At 39.6% G+C, this 12,602-nt stretch overlaps 1 protein-coding gene across 1 annotated transcript in view; it reads right to left on the reverse strand.

The window, feature by feature from the left end:
• Window positions 1–12,602, reverse strand: part of DDX10 (DEAD-box helicase 10) — a 340,206-nt gene that overhangs the window by 312,297 nt on the left and 15,307 nt on the right. Inside the window, exons 6-8 of the mRNA XM_032780205.2 lie at window positions 5,418–5,607; window positions 2,528–2,654; window positions 1,157–1,319 (exon numbers count right to left, since the gene is read on the reverse strand). Of these exons, the coding sequence (XP_032636096.1) occupies window positions 1,157–1,319; window positions 2,528–2,654; window positions 5,418–5,607 (480 nt within the window). The remainder of the gene's footprint in view (window positions 1–1,156; window positions 1,320–2,527; window positions 2,655–5,417; window positions 5,608–12,602) is intronic.

The raw sequence follows: 12,602 nt of genomic DNA on the forward strand, positions 1-12,602 counted from the left end.
CATAATTAAAAGAAAGAAAGTTTCAAACTTAATGGGCATTCCAGGCTAATAGCAGCAAAACTTTGTTGCACTGTGTAGAATAAATATTTACTATTTGATTATGACTATGGTCATAGGATATACAACAATTATCCACACAACTGTTTCTAAACAGACGCAGCCAAATACATTTCCTTCGGCATGAGAACTAAACAGTATGGCAAGTAGAGATTGAGTCCTATATGCTCTGTCTCCTTCTAATTCAGAGTACTTCCCTCTTGTAATCTGTTGGAGACAAGATGATATTTTGGGCCAGTGAATTTTGCTGCTGAAATGTTTGAACCCAACTTCCAATGCCAGACAACTGCAAGTGAGTTCTTGAAAGCACTTTGATCAATTACACCTAATCACTTTTAAGTTATTAAGTATGAAAAAAAAATATATTGTAAGATACAAAATCGCCATGAGAAAAAATAAAGGAAGAGCTAATACCCTTTCCTTCTAACAAAAACCAGACAAAGAAAAGCAAGACCTACACAAAATTACTTCCAGCGATAGGAATTTTCTTGTTCTTGCCTCAGCTACGATTCTCTCTCTTTAGGAGCAACAAAGGAGAGTTGATTTTTTTCCACATTGACACATTTCAATTCAGAGGCAGGCATTACAAAAATCCCTCCAACTTCCCCTCATCAGCTACTGGTTGGCTGCTCACTTTATCTACTTTTTAGACTAACCCATGGGATGCAAGCGGCATCAGAGTATTTAAAGCCTTTGAAAAATTCTTGTTATCTATTTCCTGAACACAAGTTACTGAGTGCTGAAACAGTTGGACAGTCTACGGATTAGAGAGCCACACAGCTTCAATTCAACACATAAGTAATAAACAGAATTACAAGATTTCTCAAAACAGACATTTTACAGAGACAAATAGAACTAAGTACAGATTACTAACGTGAGGCCCCATTAAAGATTGCATTGAGGAGAAAGTATTTTAATTATTTTGCTTTTTGGATATACAGGATTAGCTTTTAGATGAGAAGGCAACAAACTAAATGTAAACTTATCGTGTTTTTAAAACGCTTGTTAAAGCCTGGTTTCTTATAGGATGCACTGCTAAAGTATGAACAGGGTTGGACCACCACTCTACGGACATACTATTGCACTGAAGGTCACCTACCCAGTCCTCGAGCTGCAACATCTGTAGCAAAAAGCACTGCTGACTTCTTGCGAACAAAGTCATTGTAGACCTCCATTCTTTTCATCTGTGGCTGTTTGCCATGGAGAGCCAGTATAGGTATGCCAGGGCGGAGCCTACAGAACACTCTGAACAAATACTGAACCTGTTGGTCAACAAGTTAAAGAAGAAGCGAATGTGATATTTCACTGTGATGGTGGTAGTTATCTACTAAGAAGTAAACATTCTTAGTATTTAAAGCAAAATAGCTTTTTTCCACCCCAGAGATGGACTGGGACCTGATTATGTGAGTGGAGAGAGGTTATCACCCCTTCCCCCAAATACTGAGACAGGAAGCTAATTGTGTAAGATGTTGCCATACTCTGCAGAACAGGAAGCAATTCCTAGTGAGTGTGTGCCAGGTACTGCAGAGTGCTGGGGGGTGAGCAGGAGAGATATGGTGTTGCACCTCGGCGAGTCAGAAGCATATGGGCTAAACTAGATCTCACCAGGAGTGCCGCTCTCACAGGCACTCCAGTGCACATGTACAGATACCAGGATTGCAATCAGCGTAAAACCACCACAGCCTAATTTTAATATTTCCACCTAGTGCACTTTCTTTCACAAAGACATTTGTTACCTGTTTATTATGGTGCACACCAATGTGTGATTTTTAAGTGCTAAGAATTTTTTTTTAACTAGTAGTTAAGGAAACTATATACGCTCCCTTACTCAACAATAGAAACAGTATTTCTATTAAAAAAATGTATCTATATCTTCTCTCCACATTGAAGTCAGCAATATGGCAACATGGATATTCAAACTTCCTGTATCAGTGAGATAGCAGAAATGCATTTTTACAACCCATTTAAAAGATTTGAAAAAAACAAATACATCCATAAAGCCTTTCAAATAAGGTAGTCTGTAAGGCTGCTATTTAAGCAGTCAGAAATTATTAAATATCTACAGCATCATGGTGCAAACACTTAAACACCAGTACATCAATGGACTGCTCGCGAGAGTAAAATTACTTTCAGAAGTAAGTGTTTGCAGGATCAAGTCATATGACCATAAAGAAAGTCTTTCCATACTCTCAACTGCCCTCTCTTCCTTGATACCACACAATTATTCATATCTCCAGCTTTTAAAAAGTCACCCCTTTACACACTATGCAAATAAAGTACAAAATGTCCCACACCAGTTAAAAATACAACCAGCTCTTACTGAAAACTTTCACCATCTATTTTTTAAAACACGTGTCAATTTTTGCACTCTCATTTTACCATTGAAGTCTCTCTTGCAGATTTCAAAGTCATTAGTTTCACTCCCTCATACCCGACTATATCCAAAAAGAAAGATAAATATGAGCTGTACCTCTTTACAACTTGCATAAAACACAATGCTCTTCTTATTCAGGTGACTTCTCAGGAAGGAATACAACATGTTTATTTTTTGCTGCAGCCCACAAACAATATAATTCTGGTTCAAAGTCGCTGGGGTACTGAAAAAGAAAAGGTCAAGTTAGACACTTCTCATATCGTTTACCAGAAGAGCCACACACAGAGTTCCCACAGACCTGCCACTCCGTTTTCATCAGTGAGGAGTTAAATTTAAAAAGTTTCACTGCCTCCATATTAATTACGCTGAGAATTTCTTCTGTATTTTCAGAAGCATGCCTGGAAGCGCCAATGAAAGGTTCATGCTTTTTGAAGACTTATGATTTTCTTATTAATAGTGTCACAATTTTTAAGTGACTTTTTAGATCCAGTTGACTATTAAGCCAAAAAATGCCTGTGTCTAAATAGTGACATTCAAACTGTCTTGACCTAAAATACAAATCTTTTTTTTTTTTTTTTTTAAGTCCTATTAAAGCATCATTTGTGCTTAAGGCAATGTCAAAGCAGAGTCCAAATGTACAAGAAAATGCATTTTTAACTGACTGCACTAGTTACCTGACATGCAGAGTCTCTCTGTAAAAGTCTAAATTGTCATCTTAAATTACTTTCAAGTTCTTTAAACAACAAAAGAGAATAGCCCATGAAAGATCAGTTCTTAACATACACTTCTACTCTGATATAACGCTATTATCGGGAGCCAAAAAAAATCTTACCACATTATAGGTGAAACCACGTTATATCAAACATGCTTTGATCAGCCAGAGCGCGCAGCCCCACCCCCTCCCCGGAGCGCTACTTTACCGCGTTATATCCGAATTAGTGTTACACTGGTTCGCTTTATATCGGGGTAGAGGTGTACTTTAAAATGCTGCTTTGATGCTCTCTACCTCTCACCCCAGCTAACTTGAAGGTGCCATTTGTAAGGATGAAACTGCAATACTATGCTCTGATTTTTATTCAGCTAGTAGTGCACTAAGTTATGCTACAGTAGTTGCCATTTTGTAAATCTCTTGCAGGAAATGTTTTTCTCTAACTGATGAAATACCATGTGCCAAGGTCATAATTCTAAAACAAAACAAATATTTTCCATTTATTTTTTTTTGCTTCATCTTGTCATCTAATTGCATCTACTCAAATATTTCTAAAGCTCTCATGAGGCAGCATTATAATAAAGACATTCCCTTCTCAACAGGGAAATGCAACTGAGTGTGCTAATAGCTACACTAGCCCTCAAGCTAAGGTAGGCATATATTTAGTTAGGTCTTTTTATCCTTTTACACCAAGCAAAAAGGGGATTAACAATGTAAATTGTGTTTCTAATGTTTCCAATTATTCAGGATCCTTTTCCTTAGGTAATACTATCACAAGGGTATGCAAAACAATGGACTGAGAAGTGGGTTAGAGTACTGGAGTAGTGAGCGCAGTCAGAACTTTGGCAGAGTGGAGAACAGAACCCATGTGTGATCTTAGAAAAGTCATTACTTCAGTATGCTTTGTTCTCCCCTCCATCTGTACATTAACCAGGCAAGGATTTTTATATCACACAGGAGCAGATAGATTTAATCATTCAAGCTGGTCAGAATTTTTCGTTGGAACAGTTACCACGGGAAAATGCCATTTCAACTAAACTACATTTTTTTCAAAACATTCTATTAATTTTGCTGCGAAAAAAAGTTTTTCTTCTTGGAAATTTTCAAAATTTCATTTCAGAACAAAGTTTTAGTTTCAAAATTAAATTTGAAAGGTTATTTCATTTGTATTTGTACCTTATTTCATGGTGGCAGTGGTAATACTGCTCATGTCATACGTCAAGTCGTGTCATAGGATGCACTACTATTATAAACAGGTCATTACGACAAAAGAGTCAAAAGTCTATTTTTTTTCTTTTTTAAAAACATTAAGGGCAGCTGCTACATAGAGATTGAAACATTTTACCTTATTTTCTAAATAAAAGTCTCCCATTTTTGTTCTAATATAACAGTTTGGCACTAACATTATTAACACAAAAATACGCAACACTCACAGTACTAATTCTAAGAGCAGCAGTTTTCAATAACCTTGTTTTAGTCTAGAATCATTTTTCTAGGATATTGAAAAATAGCTGGCCCTCTAATTTGTATAGCGAGTGCTCATCTTATCGCCTAGATCCAGTTGTCAAACTGTTTCATAACAACACAGACGAGAGACTAATCCAGAAAACAAGATATTCCAATCTGTACTGAGTACTAGCCGCCCTTAATGTTTTTGCAAACATAATATAAAAATGAAAAAATAAATTTAAAAATGAAGATTGATTTTTTTTTTAAATCAAATTGTTTTAGAATTTCCATTTCATGGAAAATTTGAAAATATTTGTTTTCATTCCAATTCAGAACAAAACCAAATTCTGAATTTCATAATTTCCTATGAAACAGGAATTCTGAATTTGCAACACTCCATTAAACATCTATGTTTGTAAAGTCATTTGAAATCCTCAGAGAAAATAGCCTACAGAACTGCAAGGTTTTATTGTATTAAATAGTATTATCTCCACTTGGGTTTGCTCAGCTTCCCCCCACCCTCCTGAATATAAATGCCACTGAAGACAACATGAGCCCTTTTGTATCTAGTTATATCTAAAAAGTCAGATCAAAGGCACCTTGGTGAAAATTATAAGTGAACCATGACTGGCAATGTAATACACTTCAGCAGCTTACTTTCAAAATAAAACATCAAGAACCAGTGTTTGAGTGGAGCAGGAGGGGTTTAACATGGAAATATGACAACATCCCACTTCCCAGAGCTGCTGGGAAAGAAGTTGAGAAAAGTGCAGCTATCATCACTTTCTTTCTCCAGTACAAACACCATGACAAACCACCACCACTTACCTGAATTTTGATTTTTCATGAACCCAAACATATTCTGGATCTTTTAAACTCAGTCGTGCAAGATCCTTCACTGATTTGGTTTGTGTCGCTGAAAAAAGCAATGTCTGGCGTTTCTTAGGAAGGTTTTCTATAATCGCATTCATAGTATCAGCGAAGCCCATGTCCAAGATTCTATCAGCTTCATCAAGAACTAGAATGAGGAAACAAGTTTAGAAGAACCAGATTTTTAAATTCTTTTCAATTCTAACCTTGAGATAAAAAAATCTCAATTTGAAGTCTCTGTACCTGCAAAACTATGTTAACAGTAACAAAAGAGACTTAGACCAGGAATTACATAAACTACATCTTTCACTGATTTTTCTTTTCATTGCTTCATTCAATGTAGAAATGCTACTATAAAAGTCCTCAACTTCTCCCATAATCCATGAACTACAGCTCTCAATTTCATATGCAGAAGATCAGGGTTTCAAGCAACTAATCCACCAGTTTACATGTGGATTGCTTCTCAACAAAGGAAGACCCGTTACTGAAATAAAGAAAGCTGGACATAAGGTGAAACTGAGGTTGAGTAGTCAGGGAAATCAATTCACTCCTGCCTCTAGATACCATAAACACATACAGATTTGGAGGTCCAAAGGCTAAGGCAAGGGTCAATGCTAATTGCAGTTCTGCAACGGTCAGTCTCTTATTTGTCCAGTATGAACTGTATTTACTATAATGAGCTTAATATTGGGTATTTTGTGAGTTATGTTACAGGTCAAGTAACTGACTGCAAAAAGGAGCTCTCTCTGCTAGCAGGGTAACGAATTCTCCCCCGTCACCAACAGCTTCCAAAAGCAATCAAGAAAATAATGAAACTAAGTTCCCCAAGCCAGTGCTGCAGATCACATGTTAAGGCTCAGAAGCAGGCAAACCTTCTAGTAAACTGAAATCAGGTGAATTCAGGTAAACGCTACAGTAGAAAAAGAAACAAAAGGACAACAAAAAAAATATGAGAGAAATTAATCTGGATTGAATCTTGAAGAAATAAGGTTTCTGGAGACTGACTAAAAGAGCATACCCAACTTAAACCGAATTGGGTGGGCCATTAGTAATCACTTCAGGTGACCAGGATAGCTATACCCAGAAAGGAAAGGAAGAAGGGGCAGACACATTTCTGGGATGGATCAAAGATAGAAGTACAAGTCTGAAAACTACATCAAGAACAAAAACAGTGCTGCAGGGGAGCTGGCTGAGGCCAATGTTGACCAAGGAATACCTAGAAGATACCACGGGGTGCCAGCCTTGCTTTTAGACTCTGTGCTAGCCCTGCTACCCATGGTTACTACTGAGGTCCAGCAGCTGTGCTAGAGGGAGCTGGGCTCAATAGCTACCTAGGGTTGGTAAGAAAAAAAGCTTTCTGTACACAGCTGAAAATCCCTTGCATTTCATCTGGGCTCTGATGACTGAGGGTACGTCTACACTGCACGATTATTTCGAATTAGCTTAAACCGATATTACAAAACAGATCTAATAAAATCGGTTTAGCGCGTCCACAGTGGGATCACGAAATCGATTGTTTGCGTCCATGGTCCAAAGCTACCATCGATTTCAGGAGCGGTGCACTGTGGGTAGCTGTTCCTCAGCTATCCCATAGTTCCCACTTCCGGGTTGAGAGCACAGTGCCTGATGGGGCAGAAAACATTGCCCCGGGTGGTGCTGGGTACAGCCTCACCCCTCCCTTTGTGAAGGCAGCAGACAACCCTTTGGCGCCTTTTTCGCGGAGTGCATTGAGCAAACACCATAGCACAGCAATCATGGACCCTGAGATCACAAACGGTATCCTGACCGTTGTCAACACCTCGCGTACTCTCTGCCAGCAGCATTCAGTACACAGAGGGTGACATTTACAGTACTCAAGGAATTATTTATTTTACTTCTCTTTCACGTGGGGGGGGGGGGGAAGAGACTGACGAGCTGTTCCGTGAACCACGCAAGACACCGTGTATTAAGCTACAGACATTGGGCGCTCAGCCAAGAATGCAAATAGTTTTCAGAGACTGCTGTGGAGACTGGTAGCTGTAGTCCTCATTACCCCCTCCCTCCCTCCATGAGCATCCGTTTGAGTCTCTGGCTTCCCGTTACGGTTGTCACGCACCGCTGTGTATCCTGGAGTTTATTTTTCAAACGCTTTGGCATTTCCTGTTCTTTAACGGAGCTCTGATAAAACAGATTTGTCTCACCATACAGCAATCAGATCTAGTATCTCCCGTAAGGTTCAATGCAGGAGCTACTTTTGCATTTGAACTGCATCGCCACCCGTGCTGATCAGAGCTGGACACGTGAAAGCAGGAAATGTCATTCTAAAGGTCTCGGGGCTTTTCCTGTTTACCGGCACTCCGCATCCGAGTTCGGATTGCGGACCAGAGCGGTCAGTGGTGCACTGTGGGATACCTCTAGGAGGCCAATAATGTCGATTTCCGTCCACACGAACCCTAATCCGAGTTATCACTTTCGAATTTAGCGCTACTCCTCTCGTCTGGGAGGAGTTCCGAAATCGATTTAAGGAGCCATTTAACTCGATATTAATGACGACGTCGTGTGAACGGGTACAGCGTTAAATCGGTATATCGGCCATTAAACCGATTTAAAGTCGCAGTGTAGACTTGGCCTAAGTAGCAGCAGAACAGGAGCTAGCCAACAGAGCTGTAAACAGGAGAATCTGAGTGGGAGTTTGGGGGTGGGTGGCAGTGCTCTGGTTTTGTCTTGCTGTTTGGGTTTGGGAGTGAGTTTGTTTTGTTTTCCTTGATAGGACTTTAGGCAGGAAGGCTATGACAGATAGAAGCAGCAATAGTAATAACCCAAAGAATGGAAGAGAGAATGAGGATGCCTGGATGTGGAAACTGCGACATGGACGTGATCCTGTAACGGGTACCTGAAAAAAGGTTTGTTTGTAATGAAGTGCCCACCTGATAGAGCTGAGGGAAGGGAAGATCTGAGGTTTGGAGATGCAGCTGGAAATTCCGTTAGAGTTCCAAAGGGGATTCAAGCAGATGATGGAGAGAAGGCGAGGGGGGCTGAAGGGAAAAGTCAAGATTCACGAAAGTAAGCTGGACTGAACAACTCTGAGGGGAAACTGCTGGGTGAAGAAAGTGACCAGTGGAAGCAGGTGACAAGGCAAACAAAAAGAAAAGCTGGTGAAGGAACTCAGGAACAGGTTTACTGAAGTTGGAAAATGAAGAAGGGGCACAGCAGGCTGTAACTGAAGGAGGGAGGGCGGGGAAGAATAGAAGAGTAGCTAGTCCTGTAAGAAGAGGAGAAGAGCCAATGGAGATGCCCAGAGTTCACAGCCCCAGGAGGATTCAGTATGCCTCACAGAAGACTGCAAGGGAGAATGGAAGACAAGAATAGAAAGAAGGCCAGAGAATCACAACTAAACAGCAGGAAAAGGCAGTTCTATGTGATTGGTGACTCCTTACTAAGGAGAACAGATAGGTCTGTCACCAGAGCTGATCCGGAGAACAGAAGTGTGTGCCATCTGTCAGGAGCTGAGACACCAGATGAAGATCAGAGAGTGAAGAGGATCCTAATGGGAGTAGGAAAGAATCTGATTTGTTCCCATGTAAAGGACAATGACACAGATAGATTCTCACTGTAACGTATCAAAGAAGACTGTGCCAGGCTGGGGAAGACACTTAAGGAAATGGAGGCTCAGGGGATCTTCAGTGGGATCCCTAGAGGAGGAGAATAAAGGTGAAATAAGATGATGATGATCAACAGATGGCTCAGGCAGTGGTGCTATAAGGGGGGCTTTGAAATGTTCGACCACTGGGAGGCATTCATGGACAGAGGACTGTTTTCATGGGATAGACTCCACCTGAATAGGGAAGGAAATAGATGTCTGGAATGGAGATTGGCACAACTGATTAAATGAGCTTTAAACTAGAATCTCGGGAGAGATGCTCATGTAAACGACACGCCTGATTCTAACACTGAGCGGGAGGAAAATCAAGAAAGAAAGGATACAGCAATGGAGAAAGGAACAGCAGTGGGTATGAGAATGGACTTTAAGAGAAAAGAAAGCTTCATTAATATTGGCACTAACATGTCAGGCGATAATGGTAGTAGAAGGACTGTACCCAAATTGGGTGAGGAATCTGGGTGAATCCAAGTGGCAACAACTAAGAGGTTTGTACATCAGTGCAAGAAGTCTAGTTACAAAATGGAGGAACCAGATCCCCTGATGCAGGAAGTGTAACCAGATATTATAGGGATAACAGAAACATGATGGAATAGTAGTTATGACTGGAGTATTGGTATTAAAGGCTATGTGCTGTCAAGAAAAGACAAAGAAATAAAGGCAAAGGTGGTACAGTAGTGTTGGATATTAATGATGAAGTAGACCGTAAAAAAAAAAAAAAAAAAAAAAGAACAGGCTCCATGGTTGGCCGTGCTATGGCGTCTGCCAGGGCAATCCAGTGAAAAAAAAAAAAAAAAAAAAAAGAGAGAGAGAGAGAGAAGTGTTGGAATGGCTAAAATAGTCTGTTTGGGTCAAAATCACTTTGGAGAAGAAAGCTAGTAGAGATTCCCTGGGGATAGTGTTTGGTCTACTATAGACACCCAGAATCTGATTTGGATATGCAATGTTTTTAATGCAATAAATACTACTGGGAACTATGTGATTATGGGAGACTTTAATTTCCCAGATATAGACTGGAAGACAACTGCTACTAATTATAGTAGGGCCTAGATTTTCCTGGACGTGAGATCTGACAGATTTCTTCAGCGAATAGTCACTGAACAAACAACAGGTGATGTCATTTTAGATTTGGAATTGGTTAGTAGCGAGGACCTTAAAGAAGAGTTGCTGTAGGGGACAACCTTGGTTCAAGTGATCATGAGCTAATTCAGTATAAAACTAAATGGAAGGATAAACAAAAATAGATCTGCAGCTAGGGTCCTTGATTTGAAAAGGGAAAACTTCAAAAAATTGAGAATTAGTTAGGGAAGTGGACTGAACTGAAGAACTCAAGAATCTGAACATGGAGGAGACTTGGAATTACTGCAAGTCAAAGTTGCAGAAACTAGCTGAAGTCTGCATTCCTAGCAAGGGGAAAAAATTCACAGGGAAAGGTTTCAGACCAAATATCTCAAAGAAGGTGATTAAAAGAAAGCAGAGAGACTACAAGGAACGGAAGATGGGATGGATCATCAAGGAAAGCTACCTCTTGGAGGTCAGAAAGTGCAGGGATAAAGTGAGAACTGCTAAGGGAATTAAAACCAATAGTAAAAGGTTCTATAGCACTAAAAAAAAAAAAAAAAAAAAGAAATGAAAACAAGGAAAGAAATGGGACCACTAAGCACTGAGGATGGGGTGGAGATTAACAATAATCTAGGCATGGTCCAACACCTAAACAAATCATTAGCCCTATTAAAAACTGAGGCAAAGTAAGAGTCATAGGGTAGTGGCAGGGAGGCTAATTGCAACAAGGATATAGAGGTAGAAATTATGATATCTGAGGTGGAAGCAAAACTCAGACAGCTAACTGAGGCTAAATTGGGAGGCCCAGATAATCTCCACTTGAGCATATTAAAATGAACTGGTATATGAAACTGAAAACCCAATAGCAAGGATTTTTAATGAACCTGTAAACTCACGGGTTGTACCTTATCTATGACTGCAGAATTGCTAATACAGTTCCTATTTTAAGCGGGGATGGGGGCAAAGGGGGAGAGTGATCCAGAAAAGCACAGGCCTGTTAGTTTGACCTCAGTTGTATTGTAGGTCTTGGAACAAATTCTGAAAGAGAAAGTAGTTAAGGTAAACAGTAATTGGAATAAAATACAACATGGTTTTACAAAAGGTAGATCATGCCAGACCAACCTGATCTCCTTCTTTGAGAAGATAAATGACTTTTTAGACAAGGGAAATGCAGTAGATCTAATCCTCCTGGATTTCAGTAAGGCATTTGATACAGTTCCACGTGGGAAATTATTAGTTAAATTGGAGAAGATGGGAATAAATATAAGGTTGATAAGGAACTGGTTAAAGGGGAGACAACAGAAGGCCAGAAAGGATTAAGCAGCTCACAGGCTAATTAACCTGGATTCAACCTTTAGAGCAGTTCCCATTGGTCAGGAACAGCAAACTGCAGCCACTGGGAGCTGTGAGCAGCTGTGCCTGTGGACCGTCAGTGTAGACAAAAAGGTCGCAGGTTGCCCACCTCTACTTTTCTAACTTATCTCTAAAGCTATCTGTAAATAGTAGTTAGGGTCATTCTATGTTAGATAAGCTAGAACTTTGAAATGCAAACCTGTATTGTTAGAGAATTAGAGGTAATACTAACTTAGGTGTTTACTTATATCTTGTTAGATGTTAGCCATGTAAACAGACACTTTCTGTCTACTACTATAGCTATTGATTCAGAAATCAAAAGGAAATATTAACATTTAGATAAATCTTGGGTGAAAAAATATCATGTTTATGCGTCTCTTTAAAGTTTACGATAAACTGCTTAATGGATAAGTTACCTTATCTTAATCCATGTAGTATTTACTGGTGATGTTTAGGAAACAGAAGGTTACTTCAAAATCTATTGTTCTTCCAAGAACTCTGCGCTGCCCAGAAACTATATAAAAATTCTTGGGACCTGATCCTTTCATCTCAGATCTGCTTGATGCTTTATGCAGGAGAAGCTTGAGTAGTAAGATTGAAATCTCCAGTCCCTCCTGGATCACCCTGGATATCAACGTTGGACTGTAACATATGGACTAATTCTGAAAGAACTCCTTGCAATTACAAAGCTCACCATCTCTACTATGAAACTGATCTCAGAACTGTACTCATTCTGTATGTATACTGATCTTTTAACCAATACACACACTTTCCTTTTTAATAAATTTTAGTTTAGTTAATAAGAATTGGCTCTAAGCGTGTATTTGAGTAAGATCTGAAATATTCATTAACTTGGAAGGTAATGTGCCCGATCCTTTGTAATTGGTAGAACTTTCTTATATGATTAAGATCTTCAGTAATCCTCATCACATTTGACTGGGGTGTCTGGGTGGAAGCCCAATGCTGGGTTGCTATAAGGGAACTGTGTTTTGGCTTACCAATACCAGTAAGGTATTGCAGAAGCTGTTTTGTGCTGGCTGGGTAAATCTAAGTACTGGAATATCCACCAGCTTTGGGGATTGTGACCCCGA

The sequence above is a fragment of the Chelonoidis abingdonii genome, chromosome 1 (assembly GCF_003597395.2).
Source record: "Chelonoidis abingdonii isolate Lonesome George chromosome 1, CheloAbing_2.0, whole genome shotgun sequence".
Classification (NCBI taxonomy): Eukaryota; Metazoa; Chordata; order Testudines; family Testudinidae; genus Chelonoidis; species Chelonoidis abingdonii.